Source organism: Microchirus variegatus (assembly GCF_963457635.1).
Source record: "Microchirus variegatus genome assembly, chromosome: 10".
Classification (NCBI taxonomy): Eukaryota; Metazoa; Chordata; class Actinopteri; order Pleuronectiformes; family Soleidae; genus Microchirus; species Microchirus variegatus.
The window spans coordinates 16,764,599-16,786,084 of record NC_139811.1 but is presented as its reverse complement, the minus strand read 5'-3'; the positions used below and the strand labels follow the sequence as shown (position 1 = coordinate 16,786,084).

General features: G+C 41.3%; 1 protein-coding gene across 1 annotated transcript in view; it reads left to right on the top strand.

Moving 5' to 3' along the window:
* The window catches only part of LOC310933518 (BAR/IMD domain-containing adapter protein 2-like), a gene marked incomplete at both ends in the record, with an annotated part of 55,609 nt that overhangs the window by 23,199 nt on the left and 10,924 nt on the right, over window positions 1-21,486 (top strand). Inside the window, 3 exons of the mRNA XM_083897027.1 lie at window positions 7,780-7,841; window positions 9,808-9,879; window positions 13,261-13,398. Coding sequence (XP_083753153.1) covers window positions 7,780-7,841; window positions 9,808-9,879; window positions 13,261-13,398 — 272 coding nt within the window. The remainder of the gene's footprint in view (window positions 1-7,779; window positions 7,842-9,807; window positions 9,880-13,260; window positions 13,399-21,486) is intronic.

The following is a 21,486-nucleotide window of genomic DNA, read 5'->3' as shown; positions in this document are numbered from 1 at the left end:
CATTCATTGATTTAAAAATAAAGAAAATAAATATGATGGACAAGAATAACCATTACCCCTTTAATCAAACATTACTCCTTTAATCTTCGATAAGGGATTGCATCAGGAATGCGTCCGGGCAATCTTGTAGCTGAGGGACTGAAAATGTAAACAAGACTGCTGCTGGCAGTAATGCACCATTAGTGCCAATTAATTAACATGAAGAAAGAAGTAAACAAGTGAAAAGAGTAGTGCCTGGTTGTACCTTTGGACTGCAGAGTCGAATGACACAGTTGAGGATCTCAGAGCAGAGAGTGAAGCTGAATTAAAACCACATTTTTAAGTATTTTAACATTTAGCAAGTTTTTTTTAATCACTCAAATTTGCTGAGGAGGTTACAAACACATTTTCCTGTGGGGTGGTTAAAAAAATCACGAGTAATATGTTTATCACTTTACAGGGGCTTTTAAGTTAAAAGGCAAGACGACTCCGTGCATTAATAATGACAACGTGCTCCTGCGATATGCAAATTTTACAATCTTTCTCTTGGTTCGTCGAGAGTGGAACGCTCCCATTCCTTTTCAGATGGTGTTACATCATCAGCAGCCATGTCGCTCTGAGGTTTACCCAGCAGAGATGGGTGGAAAGCAAGATGCCTCACTCCGTATATAGAAAAATTATGTTCTGTTCCACAGTGTGAAGTAATTGACAATTACTGATGGTTCGATTATGGTAAAAATTAATAATCACGGTTGATTATTTGGGTCAAAATTTAATTCACGATTGTTTCAAATGATTACTCATTGACCCAAACTTGAAAAAAAAATGCAATTTATTATAAATATAATGTCAAAATATAATTTTAGATTCATATTTTTTTTGATCTATACATATCATATTCTTCAGACTGCATGGAACATCTTTGTTTCTCACAGATCTGCACAAATATAAAAATAGTTTCAAATGAAAATGAGAATCATGATATCTCGAATCATAGCCCTACTTTGAATGAACCTTTTGAATTGACCCTTAAAGCTCCCATAGAACGGAAGTACCAATTAACGCTGTTTTTTTTTTTTTGGCGTGTATCTGCGCCATTACCTCGTTTATGAAGCCCTGAAGGTTCAAAACAAACAGTTCAGCCACTGCTGAGAACGCTGTGTTTTATTGTAATCTCGGGCTCAGCGAGATCTCTGAAAAAACCCGTTCTGGTTACATAAACAGCAGTTCTCCTAGCAGCAGATCCTCCTGCTCCGGGCATTAGTCCGGGCTCATCCGGTTGCGTACATTGAAGCGCATAAGAAGAAGAAGGTCTGTTATGGCGGTGTTTCACGAGCGACAGTGTCTTCTGACTCTGGGTCTGACTCCAGGTAAAACTCGTAAAAGACGAAGCTATTTTTAAACATTGTTAAAGCAATGTTTTGATAATGAATTGCAGTGCTTCCACCGTTCCAGAGGGCGAGCTGCGCTTCTGAGAGCTGGTGTGCTGATTACATCACTTCCAGGTATTGGCCAATCACAAGACAGTTTGTCTCCTGGCGGTGAGATTTCAGTCTGAAATGGCGCGACTGACGAGAGCTTCAGTGAGGAGAGATTTGGCTCATTTACAGCAACTAGGAGGTTTTTGACCATAAAAACAAGTTAATGTATGTAAGTAGACCTCCATAACTCACATATGTGTGCGATAGGACCACTCTATGGGAGCTTTAAAGTAATATCTTTAACCTGGGGAACGTAAGCCCCCATTTTTTGTAATTATCGCTTCATTGTGATTACTTTTTTGTAATAGTTTTGGGCCGTAATCGTAATTGAAATACACATTTTGATTAGTTGCACAGCCCTAGTGTGAACGAGTGAATAGCTCAATCACTGTAGTGGAAGAGCAAGTCATCTTTCATCCAGACGGGTGCGGTTCGATCCCCTACTCTACTATTCTACAAGCAGATGTGGCGAGATACTCTACCCCAAGTGGCTCCTGGCTGCTGTGCAAGCAGTGTGCATGTTTTTGGATTGTAATTATCTAATTGAGAGCACAGTGACATCACTGATGTTTCCGTTTTTAATCAGGGCAGAAAGAAGAATTTGTGTCCTTGTTGACTGAGATGTTCTGGTGGACCAATACAGGCCTGTTTTGTGATTTACTGCTATGATCAGCTTGCTTTAATGTCCTTAGGTGAAGCACAGTCCTGCTTGTGTTTCGCGGGTTTAAAGATATAATGCACTACACTATGTTAAATCCCTGGTGGCTTTCCAGTTCACCCTGTCCTAACAATTAAATAAACCCCCTCTTGACATTTTAGCTGGAAACAAAGAAGAAAAAAAAAAAGAAAAGCTGAACAGGAATGTGAGGCACTTACAGTTCAGCCTCTCCAGCCACAGGAAATCAAATAACCCCCCCGACCCCCCCCTCTTATTGACTCTTGCAACATAGCTAATTGCCACATTTTAATAACACACATGTATGATTCAGCATAAAGAAGTGCCTTTTGGGAAATTACATGTGTTGGGTATTTAAAAAGCGGAAAAAAAAGTAGGCCGTTATAAACTGAACTCACGCAGCAGGTTACCTAAGTTGCTGCTGGAAATGGGGCCCATGGGAAAAAATCTCCCTACAGTGAAACATTCTCATGGGGGAAAATAAGGCATCAGGATTGTTGTTAATTTATCTAGGATACAGCTTTTACTGGTAAAAGGAGTTGAGGGTAGTGGTGATGGATGAAGTATAGTAAACTGTATCTGAATGAACAGAGCACTTACTGTAAGCATCTGTGTGTGTGTGTGTCTCTCTCCGTTTCCCCCTCTCCGTCACTCTGTCTTCAGTCTGCCCTACCTCTCTCCTCCTCCAGCACCTGCCCCTGTTTAAATGAGAGCAGAGGAGCTCTTTTCTTAGCTCTGTGCCTCCATCCCAGGGGTCCCTGCCTTCTCCTGCTCTATTTCGGATGCCACGCGCTGCATGATGGGAAGCCAGTGGGCCCCCACATGCTCGTTCTACACACATTCGCGTTGCCCTTCATTTGTTCACCGCCGTGGCGTGTGCTGAAGGTGAGCCGAGATCCAGCTGGGATGACACGGACAGGACTTCCCATAGACTCTCTCTCTCTCACAGGCATGTGCACACATGTGAGAATAGTTAACGTAATCGGTCAGTGCCACGACATGCTGATGTTTAAATCTGATCGAACCGGTATTTCCACAGCTTTGGTGGTTTTGTAAATGAACTATAATAAAATAATCCAATGCACCCTTTTGAATATGTGGTTGCGTTGACCTGATATTCTCATTTAGTCTGGGTTCTAATCTAAAATCTTCTGTTGCAGTCTGAACACGTGCGTGTTAGTCCCAGCGTGACTGTGAACAAACACACACACACACCGTATTAGGGCCATAAAATATTAATGACATTTTCCTCTGAATGTTATAGTTGTGGCATAAATTACAATGTTTTGACAAAGTGCCTATTTCACTTCCTTTTTAAAATCACCTTTTTTAAATGTGAATAGATGCTCATTTATGTCCTGGGATTGGTAAAAACAAACATGTGACCTGATTAAATGACTCCAAAGGTTCTGCGCAATCCTACAACATAGACCCAGAAAGATGTGTGAAACACCAGGCGGTCTACTTTTCTTCCATCAGCGGTGCATATTCGAAGTCGACTGTGTGTAAAGACTCTCGCTGACCCTATTTCTCAGAGTTTACTTACTGAATCAGGTAACACACACACACACACACACACACACACACACACACACACACACACACACACACACACACACACACACACACACACACACACACACACACACACTGAGAGAGAGAGTTTAAGTGTGGGTTTTCTCTCAGCCCCTCCCTAAATCTCCATACCTCAACAGGTAGCTGCATGACTCTGCTCTTTCCCAAATTGCTTCCATTCAAGTGCAACCAGCTTTTGGAGAAATCAGCAGTATGCCAAAAAGCTTTAAAAAAAATATATATTTTCATTTCCTCATTGACTGAGAATGTTTACTGTATTCTTTGGGGGTATTCTCCTTTTATTACTGCCACTTTTTTATGTCTTCAATTCCATGCTGTGGTTTCACACAGGAAGTGTACTCGCACATGTACACACAAACACACACACACACACACACACACACGGTCCACCCTGAGTCACAGCTATTACCATGTCTCGCACGTTACCCCCGCTGTTCCATAATACTCTCAACCTTGTTTGTTTCCCTTGTGACATTCAACAGCGTCCAGACAGGCGGTGTTAACATCACTGTACTGTTAAAGCGCACACACACACACACACACACACACACACACACACACACACACACACACACACACACACACACACACACATACCCATGCACTTTACACAGGTGACTCTCCAGGTGGGATTCCCTCCCTCTTGGGGAAAGTAGATGCTGATGTAATGATAGCTGATAACCAGGGTGGGGACCTTTTTTTTTTTTTTCTTTTGAACGGCATTTTTGTAAAGCAGCACTTTGCAGCTGCTGCCCCTCATCTTGCAACTTCTCCCATGGCAACGACCCTAGCATTATCCTGCTTCCATGACAACCCGTAGTGAATCCAGCTTGACCTTCACCAATGATTCAGTGTCTCTACATCCACCTCCATTCTCGCCCTCCCTCCAGCTTGTCTCTTGTTCTCTATCTCTCTTTCTCTTCAATGTCGCAAACTTCTACCTTTTTATGTTTTTTTTTCCACTCCATAGCCCACATTCATTTTTTTCTCTTTTCTCTCACTCTCTCTATCTCTCTCTCTCACACTACCTGTGTGGGTGTATCATTGCTGCTGTTACACAAGTAGTCGATCCATCTACACAAGCTGATGTCATACTTCAGGGGACAGTCTGTTCGTATGCACCAAAGTCCTGTGTTCCGGCTCCCTCGTCTGACTCAGTGGTTTAAGCCAACAGGCATGTGGCTGCTTGCTTGTTGCCGTGCTGCAGGTGCAGATCAACTTGAGCTCACCTCCTCCCGACAAAGAAGCTATTGTTTTCTCTGAGCCGGGGACGCAGGCGCAGTTTTTAAAGTACACTCGGAAATATTGATACAAGCGTGACAAGTCTACGATGGTTTTTATTTATTTATTTATTGTGCGTGCATGTGTGTAGTTGCGCGCTTTTTTGTGCACATCGAAGAGCTCGTCACCGTGGATGTGGACAGGTCATGTCACTTTTTAGCAGGTATGCTGAAATCCCTGTCAGGCCAGAAGCTTTTTTTTTCACCTCGTCCCACGGGTTGTGTCATGCCTGCGAACAATAACAATTACACAACATGTTCAGATTTCCTGTGTCTTTATCCATTTCGTGATAGGATTCTCTGTTGCTAACTGCCCATGAAGGTTGCAGTGCAATTTTCTGTTGCTGTTGTTGTGGGATATGATATCGAAGTTGCCATGGTAACTATTTGCATCTCCGAAGTGTGATGATTTTTTTCCCTGCTTTGATGCTTTGGCATTGTACATTGTGCGGTAATGAAACTGCAGATGACAAGATGAGATCTGTCGCTTATTCATTCATCCTTTACCTCTCCTGCGTCTTGTAAACGCCACTTCCTGCTGCCAGTGTACTTGACAGGCATGTGTGTGCTTGTGCGTTGAAGTTGATGGCTGCTTGTTTAATTTAATTGATCCAGCTAGTTGAAGCCTCCAGCACAAATGCCAGGGTTTCTAAGCCTAAAGGGCTGTGATCAGGGATGAGTATCCGTAAGCTGCTTAGCAGGGAGACAGGATGCCTCGGCCTGCTTCTCTGCTACTGTGAGCCACAGGATCAGCAGTGCAGGTTGCCCCATGAGCAAAAGGCCTGGCAGCCTTGGGTTTGCAGCAGTTTTAAGGGCAACGACTGCTTTCCTCTGCCAACAGCAACCAAGCACTCCCTGAACAGCTGCTTGACTACATGCCTGTAGATGTGTGCCAGTCGAAACTGCTCCTCTTTCCTTCACCGTGCAGCTCCATTCAGTTTCTGGATGGATGTAGTCTGGACAGATATACAACACATAACTTACCAAAGTACCTTGGAAGCAACATGAAAAGACCGCATGGCTTCTCTCTCTCTGTGTATATGTGGAAATATGTGAGAGTGGGGTAAGGAAGAGGTCATAGATTCCACACTGTTTTGGTAATTGCTCAGAAGTCCACAGGGGGCGATAGAGTTTTTGCACTGGATTTTTGACAAATTGTTTATGGAACACCATAGCTTAGCTGTATCAGATATGAACATTTATTCATTTATATTTATTTATATTTATAATATAAATGTGTAGTGAAACTCCGTTGTAATGATATATGTCAAATTTTGTGTTATTGCTATCTGCATACAACAAAATCATGATGCTTCATGACAGACAAGTTATTTAGCTTTGTTGTATACTAAAGGGGGATGAAGCAAAGAAATACCAACTTCATTACAAACAATATCAGAGCACTTTCATTTTTACCTCCTGAGGTTTTTGTGGATTAATTGCTGTGCACATTGTATTTTCTCCTTTTCCTCCTCTCCCTCTAAAGCTTCAACCTGCTTTGCTGCATTTATGTCCCACCTCCTTTTGTTTCCCCTCCTCCTTTGCCACAGTCACTTGAGTGTTTGTCTGTCTGCGGCAGTTTTTCTTGTACTCGCTGGGCTGTCGAGGGGAGGAGGGAGGGGGGAGACCACTCCAAAGCTCTTTGGGCGAAATCTGTTAAGTTTCTTGCTGAAAACACTTCTCTGAAGAAGCTGTAATTTCACTCGGCGATAGTTTTGACATGCACTCCTTCCAGGTCAGATTTCAAAGAATGACATGGTAAATAGAAGCAGGGGTGGGGACCAAAGGAATCCGTGCACAGTTAGGTGTTGCACTTCTCTATGCAGCTCCTTCTCAACCACAAATGCCCACATGTGTTCTTTTTTTTCCAGCAACCCTAAAAGTAGCTGCAATAAAACGGTGAAAGTTAATTTGTCTATGGAAATGGTTTCGACTAATTGAAGTCAGCCATGCCATTTGCCGGGTTTCACATCCGCTATTAAATTAACTTTTAAATGCTGTTTTCACCAATTAACAGCCAAGTGCCACTCGATCACTTGTCATTTTCTTTCATTCAACACAAACCAATAGGGGCTTTGGACCTCTTGGTCAGGAAAATATGTGTGCGTCATTTTTTCTGTATGTGAAGATCTCATGCTGTCTTTCCACCAGACCTCTTTGTGTGTCCTTCGCTCAATGTAGCTCTTTGTGTTCCTTTTCTTGACAATGCACTGCATATTCAGAAGAGGCAGCCTGTAGGTATATGAAAATGAAATACTCTTACTAGCTGCATGACCCTTCTTTATCCCTTCCCTTTTGTTTTTTTAATCCATTTTTATGTGGAGACAGAAAAGGGCAATGTGTTATATTTCCACGAGACTTACTACTTACATGCCTGAAGAACCGAGTACCAACATTTAATTTAAAGGTTTTTTTTTTTTTTCTTGCCTTCAGTTTTGTTTTTCTCCACATTTTTGGCACTTGTCTTTTTCTTGTTGTTTCAATTTCTGTGTTAACTCGAGCAGCAAAACAACAAACTCCCATCTTCTCTGTCATTGTCCCAGTTGCAAGTCACTCGTCCTGTATGTGTTTATGTGTCTCGTGTTGCATGAGCACTGCACGCCGGGGTCTCTCTATTTCCCCCCGCTTCATTTTTTTTTCCTGTCTTCTTTTTCTCTTCGTTTTTTTTCCATTGTTCTCCTTTCTGTTTTTCCTGCTGTAGAAATGCTTGTGGTGTTGAGTGTTGTTGATGTGTTCTCTATACTTCTTCCTCTTTCTCTCTGTGCAGGGGATGTGCTGTTCCAGATGGCCGAGGTCCACAGACAGATCCAAGTGCAGCTAGAGGAGATGGTTGGTATTCCAAGCTTAATTTTTTCGTTTTCAGTACTCGCCATAAAAATGGGGATACATAAGGGTAAATAATACTTTAACAACACATAAGTGTAACATTATTGTGTCAGCAACAGGCAGAGATTAGAATTGATGGTGCTATTATGTGCTTGAACACAGCACTGGAGAATTATCGAGAAGACCATATACAAATACATCGTATACATTAAATATCCGCAAATTAAGTGCACTTTGCAGAACCGCCATATCTGTTGTGGTCCGTCATCAGCTTCCTCTTCAATTTCTATAATGTAACGCCTCTCCACTGCACACCCTCCTTTTTGTTCTCCTCTGGTTGAGATGTTTTTGAGAGGGTTACCAAGACTTTTTAGGTTCAGGAATAGTTCAGTATTTGTGATGCTTGGTAACGAGCTGCTCTTAGCTTACTCTGCCGGCATCCTGTGTGTTAATGTGATGTGTTATTTGGAGGTTATTAGTGGGTGGAGCAACAAACCAAAGGTTTGCAGCCTGCAAATTAAAATTTGTCTTGTATATATAGTGACTGTAGACAATAATTTGGTTTCTTTAATGTCATGTAAGCAAGTTAGTCTTAGTCGGGACTAACATACCTAGATAATGTAATTCATAGTCTGATTACTCCTGCATGTATACGCTTAGTCGGACTTGAGTGTTTATGCACCAAAATTTCCTTCCCGGTCTTTGACCCAGAAGTTGATGAGACAACGTATCATGATTGGCATCTCACTGTCCATCTTGACGTTCATTGTTTGTTTTTCTTTGACGTAAAGGTCAACAGTCAGACCCACATGGCCAATAAATCAATTTTCTCCTCCGCTTGTCCGATAACCAGTATTAGTCAGACCACGGCCTTAACTCAATTCAAAACCATATATGTAAGCGTACTGAGTGACGCCAGTATTTCTGTTTAACATGTTTCCTTCCATCTCTGACGACATGTGATTGTCAATTTATGTCTTAGTATAATACATGTCTTGCATATAGACCTTTTTAAGGTATGACCACAAGATATGGTGCTGTGGGCATACCTCATGATGCTCCTTATTAAATCTGCCGAGCCTTCACACAGATCTGTCCCAGAGCTCTCCTGCAGTACACAGCGAACATGACCATTAAATGAACATGAACTCATACCGAGTCAACACACAATTCTTGCCTCGCATAAATCCTAACCGCTAACTCAGGAGGTGACTGGGGAAGTCGTGTGCGTTAATTGAACAGCGTGGAATTCTGGGTAATGGGCTTGTTTTACAAGTTATTCACATTCGATACACCATTAGCCTCAAGTTCTCTTTGTGTTTGCAGGTTGCTGTGTTCATTACTCTATTGGGGGCAAATAGCAATTAATCATCAATAGGATTTCAATGAAGCATGAAAATAAACCCTGTTGCGTATTATGCACATGTATAGATCTTGCATGTCAAAGCCACCGAAACTCAATTAAGATTAATTGATTAATCAAAACCTGCAAGAATAAGAATTCATGGTCTCTTGTAACAGTTATCAGTTTTAATGTTTTCCCGCAGTGGAAATTTGTTCTCTGCATTTAAACTGTGCTCGTCCTAGGGTTAGGAAATTTAAAATAATTGTTGTTCTTTTTATTTTAACTCTAGCTCTTGGCTCTTTTTGATTGTAGTATGGCACATGCTGTGTGTTGGTGTGATTTATGTCTATAACATGAACTGATGTTTTTACACAAATGAAGAAACCTAACGGATAAAAAGTGAATTTTAATTGATTATAATGTGATTATTCTAACATTGGGATTGAGGTCAGTTTACAATCTACTGGCCACATACTGTGAATCAGTGACGGAGATCTGTAATCTAAGAGAGGCTTCACAGTGTGCAATTTCCCTTTACTCTATTATTACAATGAAACATCCACTGTTTCCATATATTATTATCATAAGCAGGTCATTGAGCTGTTGTTGTGATTCTCTCCACAGTTGAAATCCTTCCACAACGAGCTGCTCTCAGAGCTGGAGAAGAAGGTGGACCTGGATGCTCGTTATCTGACTGTGAGTATCTGATTGGCTTGTTTTTTTTCTTCGCTCTCTCTCTCTCTCTCTCTCTCTCTCTCTCTCTCTCTCTCTCTCTCTCTCTCTCTCTCTCTCTCTCTCTCTCTCTCTCTCTCTCTCTCTCTCTCCAAAGCTCGAGGGCAGCCTCGCTTTGTCGTTTATCTCATTGTAGTGATTTATGTTGCCTTCGATTCAAATCCCTTAAGTTGTGACTGATAACAGAGAGGAAGGTGAAACTGCGCGTTAACATCTGGATCAAACTCTGTCTCTGAGACAATTAGAGGATGTCTCTGTGAATAAAAACAAAAAGAGGAATGCTTTGAAATAACATTCCATGTCTGCTCACCTGTCAACCATAGACCGATTATAATTATAATAAACCCCCTCTTGGTGAATATGTGTGTGTGTATGTGTGTAATCACTTTGGAGCTGGTCTACATGTGATATCTTTAGAATGAGTGGGTTGCAGGCTGAGTGTAGAGCAGCACTGATGTGCGTTGTTTTGGGGGATGGGATAATATCGTCAAACATTGTGTGCTATTGTGTTGTTTTATTGAAGGACCGCGGCTACGGCTCACATGGCAGATGCTGTCATCTTTAAAATGTTAACCACGGACATTCTGATGTAAACTTGCATCTTCTTTGACTCGGCGCACGCTTGCCAGGGTTTTTATTCGGAAATGACAATAAAACGTTTAATTCTTCTGACAAAATGCGTTCAGCCAGTTCAGTCCTTTTTGTCTTGGCGTATCTGTGAGATTTGAATCCCCATTATTTTTAATGAATTCCCCGCAGATCTGCAGCAGTGATAATAGCAATCATTTTTGCCTCAGACTTCGTGAATTAATCATCTGAGATTTTGACTCCATTCCAAACGGCTGAAGAGAAAATCTTTTTTTTTTCTTTCTTTTTTTACCCCCTCAGTTTGAAGTGCATATGATGTTCCCGGCAGTGCATCTGTCTCTGTTCTATTTCCTCTCTTGTCTCAGTTAATGACTCACACAACATTTACATCACTCTCCAGTCGTTTACACAGAGGTCAGAATTAAGGTATGAAACTCAAGCCTTTGGGACAGAAGTCAGATTATCCAATTGTACCAAAGTTTGCCTCTGGTGTCCACTGTGGCTCTGTCGTTTAAAGGTCCTATATTTGACCTGTTTCTCCAAGTTAAACTAGTTCACTGGTGTCCTAATGAACATGTCTGACATGCTTTGGTCAAAATACCATAAGGACGAAGCACCTCAAACACCGCAACAAAACAGCCCTGTTCATAATGCTCTGTTTTGTAGTATCTCTTTAAAAAAATAACAAGTAAAACGAAACTTAAGGGACAGGAAATGAGCCTAACAGCAGTAAGCATTTGGAAAAGTGATCATTTTCAGTCTCTAGCAGGCACATTGCCGTCATATCTAAAATGTATCCACTGGACAGATAAATCCTCTGAGGCTGGAAGTTTGTGTAGAACTCTGTGCTGCACTGTGGAGCCAAGAATAGAACTTTTTGCGGACTTCCGTTTTTCGAATACTGTTGCCCTCGCCAGCACTCTCCCATGTTTTACAGACAAAGCGGACAGCAAAGACAACCATTCCAGGAATTAAGCTTCTTGTGACGTCCCAATGAGCGTGGAAGTCAACATCACGTTTTATCTCCTGTACTTAGACCTGATAGGGCCTCCAGAGTCCCAAATATAAGGATTTAAACGATTATAATGATATCATCAAACCTTTAAAGCATAACAACTATCTGTGTGCGTTAGTGTGATGCAGAGCTGTGGTGCTGTTAACTTGCATCTCAAGGCTTTTATTAATTGGCAAGAGCCTTCCAGCTCAATGCGGCAGATGCTCCAGGTATTATATTATTTACCCCAAATTGCTCTTGCAACTGTGTCTTTTCTAATCATTACTATGATCTACGAGGGGAGGAACTCTCCTCCAGGGAGTCGCATTCTCTGGAAGTTGGAGAGTAAATAAGAAAAGATATTGGTTAAACTACCTGAATGAGTCATTCCTTGGTTACAAGGATGTCACCTGTGCAAAAGTTTGGTGTGGAAAAATGAAATAACAGCAGTCAAATCAATATATCAGAGAAGCGTTTATATATTGTTGAGAGGCTCATAGTTATTAAGTCAGTTGGACACAACCAATGCCATCCATCTCTGTTATGAAACAAACAAACGTTTGCATGTGTCATAGTTTTCGTTTCCTCCATCGGCAGCAATAACCTTCTTCTGCTCCTTCCCTGCTAAATGATGCCTGTAGGATACCTGCGTCGATGCTCGGTGTCTTACAGTATGCAAATGTGGTTGTTGAACCCTGCTTGCATGAGCTCCTCTCCGCCGCCAATTTTCGTCGTGCACAGAAACCACATGAGCTTTGTCACACTAGACACAGTAACTATAGCAACAGAGCTGGTAGAGCCCCGGAAATAAAGTTGTTTTTCCTCGATGGATAAATAATTAAATGCCCAAATTAAATAAATTAAATGAGTAAATTCCGGCTGTAAAATGACTAAATCAGCCATTTTGCTTGATCTACAAATTATGGATTGCTATGGTTCTTTTCTAAGTCTTCTTTTTTGTCCATTTTGCAGGCCAGTGTTTGTTTTTTGTTCTTTTCACGGAGAAAAAGCGACTTGAAATCTGCTCAAGATGCATAATCGGTGACGACGGCTGTTCTAAGAGACACTGTAATGAGCTGCATCGATGCAAAATCAGACGAATAATAGACAAACCTGGAGCATTTTAAAAGTCATGTGAATTAGCTTGTTTTTTGATTAAAGAGATTGCTTCCAGATGCCAAAGCTTGTTCAATGTGCCACTGCCAAGAGGAAGTTTAAAAAGCAGCTCCTCCCTTCATCTGCAGTGCCACACAACAATAGTACACAGTCATCTCAATAACCAATGGGAGATTTTGCAATGGAGTTATTCCTAGAGACTGGGTCAGGACTCCTTTTTCGGGTCACCAAATACATTTGCAGAACTTCTTCCAGCATTTTGCTAAATATTTATTTGAATAACACATTCATAAAATTGAGCGAGGATCTAATATGTCTTAGAAATGGATGGTTTACCCCTTCAAAAATATTAGGGGTTACAGAAATGGCAGTAAAAAATATTCCAAAAACATTTTACTGTAATTTGCACAAATTGAATCGGGTCACAACAGTTTGTCATCTTTAAATTGTGGGAAACACTGTTCTTTCTCATTTAGATTTCACACATTCTTTCTGCAAGAAAAAATAAATTTAGTGGCTTTTACAACTGGTGTAAAGACTGTACTGTTATGACTTTGCTCATCTACATGGCTCATCCTCTCTCACCTGGACTTTGTAATTATCATTCTAATTTTGCGTTTGTCCTATGCCGCTTGCTCCACATGTAGGCTGCCCTTAAGAAATACCAGATGGAGCACAAGAGCAAAGGGGAGAGTTTGGAGAAATGCCAGGCTGAACTGAAGAAGCTGCGCAGGAAGAGTCAGGGCAGCAAGAACCCTTCCAAATATGGAGAGAAGGAGATGCAGGTGAGTCTCTCTCTGTTTTCTCCCACTGTTTGTTTTTTTTCACAAACTTTATTACTAACTAACATTAGTGCAAAATATAAAAGTTACCTAAGACTTACCTGTCCTGAAACTCCCATCCCAATCCTTATTTATACTGAAAATTATTTCATAGGAATAAACAGCGTGGGTTTTCTCTGGCTTCCTCCCACAGTCCAAAGACATGCAGATTCGGGGATTAGGCAAATTGGACACTCTACTATTGACCTTGACATTGAGAGGTGTGAGAGTTGACGGACTGTGATGCTACCTCACCTTTCACACTGTCAGCTGGGTTTGGCACCAGCACCGCCTGCCACCCTCATGTGGAGGATAAAGCGGCAGATGATGAATGAATGAATGAATGAATGAATGGAATAACATTATTCCAGTGCATATGTATGAGTTGCATTTTCAGCTGTGAATCAATCTATTTGACAATAGAGGATAATTAGTTATATTTCACTTTACTGGAAAATAGATAATATTCATGCAGTTTTTAAAAATAAAAATAATAATATATAATAAATAATAAATAAATAATAATTTTCTGAAGAAAAAAAAAAAATCTCCTTCAGGTGTCAAGTATTTAGCGTGATCTACCTTTACACTTGAACAATAACACAGCTCTGTTAATACTGGAGTGGAACCTTAATTAAGGTAACTGTTAAATCCTGTGTTTGTCCTACTATTTCATTTAAAGCAGAGGTTCTCAAAGTTTTGATACCTGAGGGCCAATTTTGGAACCCAACCTTGGACTGAGGGCCGCCAGAGGGACAAAAAAGGAAAGAAAACAGAAAGACATCCCATTTGTAATCATTTTAATGACCAGATTACAGTTCTACAGTTTACACATATTGGCCTGTATTCAGTAATGTCCATTAAACATTTAACAAGCTTAGTAGCTCCTGGATTAAAACTATCAACTGTAATTCATTGCGGGCTGCCAGAAATGTTTCTGCAGGCTGCCATTGGCCCCCGGGCCGCACTTTGAGAACCAATGATTTAAAGAAATATCTGCTGTAAAAAAACATCTATTACGCCAGGTTTATTCAAGACATGCTTGAGCATTACATACACATGTTGCATGAGTTAAACTCATTGACAGCTCGCTAATATATAATACCAGCTTTAAGTCCCATCACTTCATTCCAAATTCCAATGATCACAGAATTTGACGGACAGAAAAAACCACAGAGCTGGTGGTGCCTGAAACTTTCGCACAGTACTGTAGATGCTCGGTATAAACTGAGGACAGTTCATAGCACTGCTGTACTGAGATTTAGTGCATGTGGGTGACTGTTGGATGTGAGATTCAAGAATCTTGGTGCAAAATAATTACTTTATTCTTCATAAAGTGAAAGAGAATACACAAAACAGCAAGGATGGGGGTGGAGGCGGTGGCAGCGAGGTGAGTGGGAAGGCAAATAGTGGAGGTTTGATAATGGTTCCTGTGCCCTTGCCAACATCTACACGCATGCAGCAGGCACATAGACGCGCGCAGGGAAAAACATAATAAGTCGACTCTGCTAATTGATGCACTGGAACAGAAAGCATTTACTTCAATGTGTCTATTGTGTTCAGGCACACAGCTTTGATTAGGGTTTTAACAGAGGGGAAAAGCACAGAACAAAATTGCAGACTCAATAAGCCAAAGGCAACACGATTTAATGAGGAAACGAGCGCACGCTTTGGATTTTTCAAAATAAAACGCAGCTGAAAGCAGCATTTTTTTTATCGTCTTCAAATTGTTCCAACCTATTCAGTTAAGGATATGGACTGTATTTAAAAATGTATGCAGTCTCACAGATTGGACCATCCCAGCTGTCAATCATACTGGTGACTCAAAATTGACATCATGTTCTGTTGGAGAAGATCTGAAACTAGCAATTTAGTCCGTTCCATCACCCCCTGTTGGCTAACCGCTATTTCCCTCCTACAATTAGAAATGTGCTTTAACATATGGCTTGAATGTTCTTACCTAAAACATCACAGAACAGTTTGTCTTCCTGGAGTTTGACATGTCAATCTGAATGGATGGCAAATGAAGCGGTGTTTACTTTACTTTGCGACCATTTCCATTGCAAAGCAACCTCCAAGCGGGCAGATCCTGCTCAGTGAATATTGATGAGTTGAAATTAACTTTCAATGATTTCCGTTTTGTCTTCCATTACTTGTAGTAGTGACTGTGTGCTCTCCAAGGCAGACGGCTGCAAAAACACTGCATCTCTGTGTTAAGCTGCTCCTGTGGGTCTTCATTGTTTGCTTTTTCCTTTTGTTTTTCTTCACTGTGCACTGACAAAACCGAGAAAAGGTACGGCGCAGCAAATGGGGTCGGTGTAAATTCACTACAGTCCCAGGAAGTCTTAGTGCCTGGAGGGATGGAAGCACAAATCCCAAGCTAGCAGGCCAAGGCTTGCACAGTAATTGCTGTGCTGCTGTTGGTCGTTCTGGGAAGCTGTGGCTGGCCTTGGCAGCAGAAGATCAAATGTTTGACCAGAATCCTACTTCAGCAAACACTTGTGCTTATACAGTGTGTAACGTAGAGTCAGCTGGGTTTGAAAACTCTAGGTTCTAGAAGAAAAGCACCATATCTCTGTAGAGTTTACACACAAACAATTTAATATAGACACATCTGCCTTTTTTTTCTGTGACCTGCCAGTGTTGAGATTCATCAGACTGCTGTGTCATACTGAGTTTGTGTTCCACTGCGTCAGATATGTCATGAGGAGTTGCCGCCTGAAGTGCCATTGTGAGGTGTCAAAGTTGGATGTGTGCGCGTGTGTGTATATGGGCACTTGAATATGTTACCCTATTTAGAACCTTTTCTGGCATAAACACTGACGTTGTCGACACCAGTAGTCCACATAAACACTCAGGAGTTCTTTTAAAAAACGTCCTAATTTGTTCCTAGCGACAGAAAATTCCACCTTGCCAAAAACTGCTGTAAAAATATGTTGTTCAGTCTGAAATATACATTTCAAATTTTAATAATATTTTGTGAAAAGTTAACCATAGTTTTCACAACTCCAGTTTTTGACTGAAAAAGATAATTTCCCTAAAATACATTTCAAGGGGATTTTGATTATACTTACTATTTAAAGTGGAAAAATATATGTAATGTTTTTACAGCCGTTTCTGGGTGTTTTCCGTCGCTAGGAAAAAATTAGGAAGTTGTTGCGTAGCTTTACCATTTTAGGCTAATTTAAGAAACTGAGATGACAGTTCTCAAGTTTACCAAAAATGAATATCCTGTGTAAAATTTGAGCTATATTCATTCAACACAGCCAAAATGGCTAAACGATTAAAAACGGAATTGGCAGGAAATGGTCCCAGGAACTCCTGAGGGTTAAGACTAAAACATGGTCATTACCTAATGAGTAACCTTATTAGGTAATGGTTAGGGTTAGGGCTAGGGTTAGGGCTAGAATTAGTTTTATATTTCTTGGGTAAGGTTAGGGTAAGGACTGCATTATGTCCTCATACTGTGTGCAAATGTGCGTGTGTCTCAATCTGGTTTTGTATGGAGCACCAGGGTTTGAACAAGGAGGGGCACATAAGCCTCTAAATCTCCATCAAGAAGGGCAGGTTGTTGCATGTTCCTAGCTGTCTGAGTCTGCCTTACTTTGCTGAATAACGAAGCATCTTTTAGATTTCCCGTGTGACAGATGAAGCACAGTTTGAGCCTATTTGAAATTTCAAAAACTCTGTTGCAAACCAGTAGGAGTTTAAAGAGAAATGTGAATTGTGTTTGGAGTTTGCGTGTTCTCCCTGTGTGTGTGTGGGGGGGGTTTCTCTGTAGGCACTCAAGATTCCTGCAGAGTCCAAAGAGTGTTAAGTTAATAGGAGAATCTGCATTGCCGGGTTTGTGTGTATCCAAGTGTTATTTCCTGTGAACCTCTTGTCCAGTGTCAGCTGGGCTATAATTTGACCCAATTGAAGACTAATGCCAAGTAAATCATAAGTAATTAAATCCATATTAGACATCGTCTACCACTATATCTTCCATGAAGATATAGTCCAACTATATATGGTCCAACTGTTGTCTACTGATGTAACTGGTAACCATGTAAATAACCTGTGCTGAGCCAATCCCAGCTGACATAGGGTAAGAGGCAGGGTGCACCCTGGACAGATTTCCAGTCCAAGAGACCGAACAACCATTCACTCTTACATTCACACCTAGAGTGTTCAATTAACTTCTGCATGTTTTGGGGATGTGAAAGGAAACAGGAGGACGCGGAGAGAACATGCGAAGTCCATGCAGAAAGGACCTCAGTCGGACTGGGTCATGAACCAGGGTTTTCCAGCTGCATGGCAACAGTGCTAGTTACTCCGCCACCGTGTGGCCCCTTGTAATGTTCATCTCACCTGAAAATAACAAAAAAAAAGACTTGGTTAACTCCTAACTGACAGTTGGGGACATTAAAGCTTAGTTTATAGTCGCCGTAGTGTGCCAGTGTCATTTTGAGACCAATGTAAGCGATATGCGGAAAGTTGTTGTTTACTACTGTTGCTAGGCAGCGTACGTTTATCCGGCAGCACAACTTGAATATTTGTTTGCACGCCCCCTGCCGTTGAGGCGAATAATGCAACAAACAACGCTCTGAACCTGCGGAGTATAATCTAATAATAATAATAGTTGCGCGTGAGTAGAAACGAGGCTTAAAGGTGCCATATGTAAGAATGTGGCCAAAAACGGTTACTACTACTCGTTTTCTGACGTAACTGGCAACCCGTGGTTGCTCGGCATCTGAGACTCTCCTGACTGCAATGATTGGTAGACTGCGGTAGGTGGCGCCACATGCCAAAAACATTATTTCAAAACGTAAACATGATTTGTAGTCTGCAAAATATGTTTTTTAATGCAAATATTGTGGCTGTACTGTTGTTGATGGTGAGTTCCGTATGTTATATGAACATTATTCCTGAGTCTCTGTGACATATTAGGAGGATTTTATGGCCAGTTGATTTAGATTTATTACATAATGCACCTTTAAATGTCCTATAATCTATGCGAGAGATAATCAGATTAGCAGTCACGTTGCTCTTACACTATTCAAATCGGATTCATTACAGCTCAAATTTGACGGTTCACAATTTTAACCATGAGAGTCTTGCATCTGAACGTGACTGTTTCCGTGTGTCATCAACATCAACAGGAAACAACGTATTTGTGTGAGCACTGTGTGTTGATGCAAAATTTCAGGTAAAGAAGCTATCACAGCAAATGTGTGGTTTTCAAAAACACTCCTGTAACCTCAATATGAATCAAGAAAACACCTTTGCCTGACTCTATCTCCAAACGAGATCTATCTTATGGTGACCATGAGGCCAGATTTCACCACCAGTGGTTCATGTATTTGCAGTAAGTTATCTCAGTACATGTGGTGACTAATAGACTCCACACAGCCAAAAATCCAATTAATTCTTGACTCACTGGACATGTAGAGTAGTAGCCTCACTGCCCAACTTAACCAAGGCCGTATGACAAATTGCCTGGACCCATGTGTGCAGAAGAAAGAGGCTCCGCGCTCCTAATGCAGAGTCTGCTTGCAGTCCAAAGGAAAATCAATCTCCCTTTCTCATTTTCAGCCTGCTCACTTTCACTGATTATATCACACCCGTGGGTGTGTTAGAGAAAAGTCAACTCATTTGTGGCTGAGTGTTTGCGCTAGTCCTCCACAGAGAACAACACGCGGAGGGACGTAACCCTGCATACCCTCATGGCTGTGCTTCACATTGACAATCATCCACCTACTGTGGACATTTTCTGATGTCTATCAGTTGAGAAAGTACGTAAGTTAAAGTTGCTAAAGCAGACTCCACTCGCCCTCCTTCCCCCTCCTCCTTGTTTCTCTATCTCCACCACATCTGTGTTAATTTGCAGACGAGAGGCACCGAGTTTTCTCTCTCTTCTTTCCTTCGTTTTTTATTAAAAAGTATATTTGAGTGCAGTCTCGCTCGATCACTGCTCCTTCCTCTCTCTATTCTGCACACTCGTCACGCTCGTCTCTACCAACTCTCTTTTTGTCCGTCTCTCGTCCCCTCCCTGTTATTCTTCGACTGCAGACAATCAATGGATAGAGACCCCTTCCGAAATGCTAATCAGCTCATTATGTAGTTCAGAGTGGAGTGGACCAAGGTACCGTAGAAAGGGGTTTCATCTAGATAAACTCCTTTTGTACTCTATATGCTGTTAATAATAAGGACCCAGACAGAAAAGGCAACGCTGGAGTTCAGGATTCACAAGTCAAACAGATAAGCTCAGGAATTCTCCAGCTCTGAGTCATAAAATGAAAAATTCACAGCATGGAGTAGGATGGAGGTAAGGGTGGGAATCTGGAGCTTTAGCTCACCATTCACTTCCATTGTGATTCAGAATTAATGAAATAATGAAATGTGTTTCTGAGGAAACGAGGAAAACATCAGCAGCACTCACACACATACAGTATTTGTTTTCTATTTCACACCATATAATCTATATGAAAAATATTGGAAAGAACACAATTATTAGCTGAGATAGAGCTGCATTGTCTGAAATGGAGCAAAGCGACAGAGAGAGAGAGAGAATATTGAAAAAATATGATTACACAAACAAAAAATATAATAGAAGCATCCCCAGAAAAATATTGCGAATAACCTCTGCTGGTTCTGTTCTTTTGTAAGACCTCAAACTAACGTGTATTTCATGGCAAGCAGCACATTTGTTTTTGTTTTATTATTATTAATATTACTTCCAATGATTGGTTTTTCTGAGTTTATGGTTCCAGGGAGAATTAAGTTGTATCCTAGAAAGAATAGGAAATAGTTTTTTTTCACCCCCCCCCCCCGCCCTGAGATGGATATACCGACACGGGGTGGTTGTAAACAATTCTTGTTGCTCAAATACGGTAGTTAATCACTGACTAACACATGCAGCAGATCCATGCGTGTACGTTAACAGTAGGTGCATGCTGTTGTGCCCCGGAGCGTTGCAATACAATTCTTTTGAATGCAAATCTGCTGACGGTGAAGGAACAGGAGAGCAGAGCAGAGCTGCTCTCTGCCGTGCGGAAAAGCGCCTTGGAATAATCCCCACTGGAAAAAAAAAAAAAAAAAGGAGTATAAACAGTTGTTGTGAAATGCGTCTGTATACTTAAGTCGTAGTCGATGTTGATCTTATGTATCTGTGTGTACACGGGGACGCGGGATACAGATGAAACCTGAATAAGAGAGCTGCGTATTCATATAGCATGTTACAGTTATCTTCATAAACTTTGCAAAACAAGTCATTCCAGCTACTGTTGTAACCTGAGGTCGCTCGGATATAATAGCGACTGGTGTCTGCATTGGGCTTTTCCCACTGTACTTATTGTCTTGGGTTACTTTGGTGACCTTTTGAATTGTTGGAGAATTAGGCCATGTGGGGTTTGACGAGAGGCGCGGGCACACACGCACACACACACACACACACCAGTTGAGCTGCTCCCGTTAGCTCCACTTTGAAGTGTCGGAGAGGTCGGCAGACTGTGAGTCAGAGGCTGCACAAACAAGAAATAAACAAAGGGTATGGAGAGAGAGAGGGAAAGTGGAGAGGACGGCGCAGCCAAGTCGGTTGTAATCTTTTAAATGGTCATGTTTGCGACTGTCATTAGCTGAAGATCACGCTGTGTGTCTGTGTGTGTGTGTGTGTGTGTGTTACACTTTTCTCTGTCTTCTCACTATGCACCATACCGAAACCAAATGACTAGGGGAAAAGAAATGCTCAAGTGTCATACCCACAGAAGCATGACTTTGTTCCTCCCTTCACCACCCACCTTGTTGAGACAACGCTCTGGCCTTTTAACTGTGCATTTCTAAGACGCGAAAGGAGCTGAACCAGTTTGTTTAAAGCACTTCATAATGTCGGGGCTGTGTGCATCCAACTTTTATCCTCGTCTCGCTTGACTTGACAGTTTGACTCTGTGGATTTGTCTAATGGTGTAGGTGGATTCCTTCCAGCGCTGATGCAAAAGGCCATTTGTCAAAATGCCTTGTGTTCAGTATCGGTTAGCTTCATAAAATAATAATATTTTTCTTGTAAAATGTCCT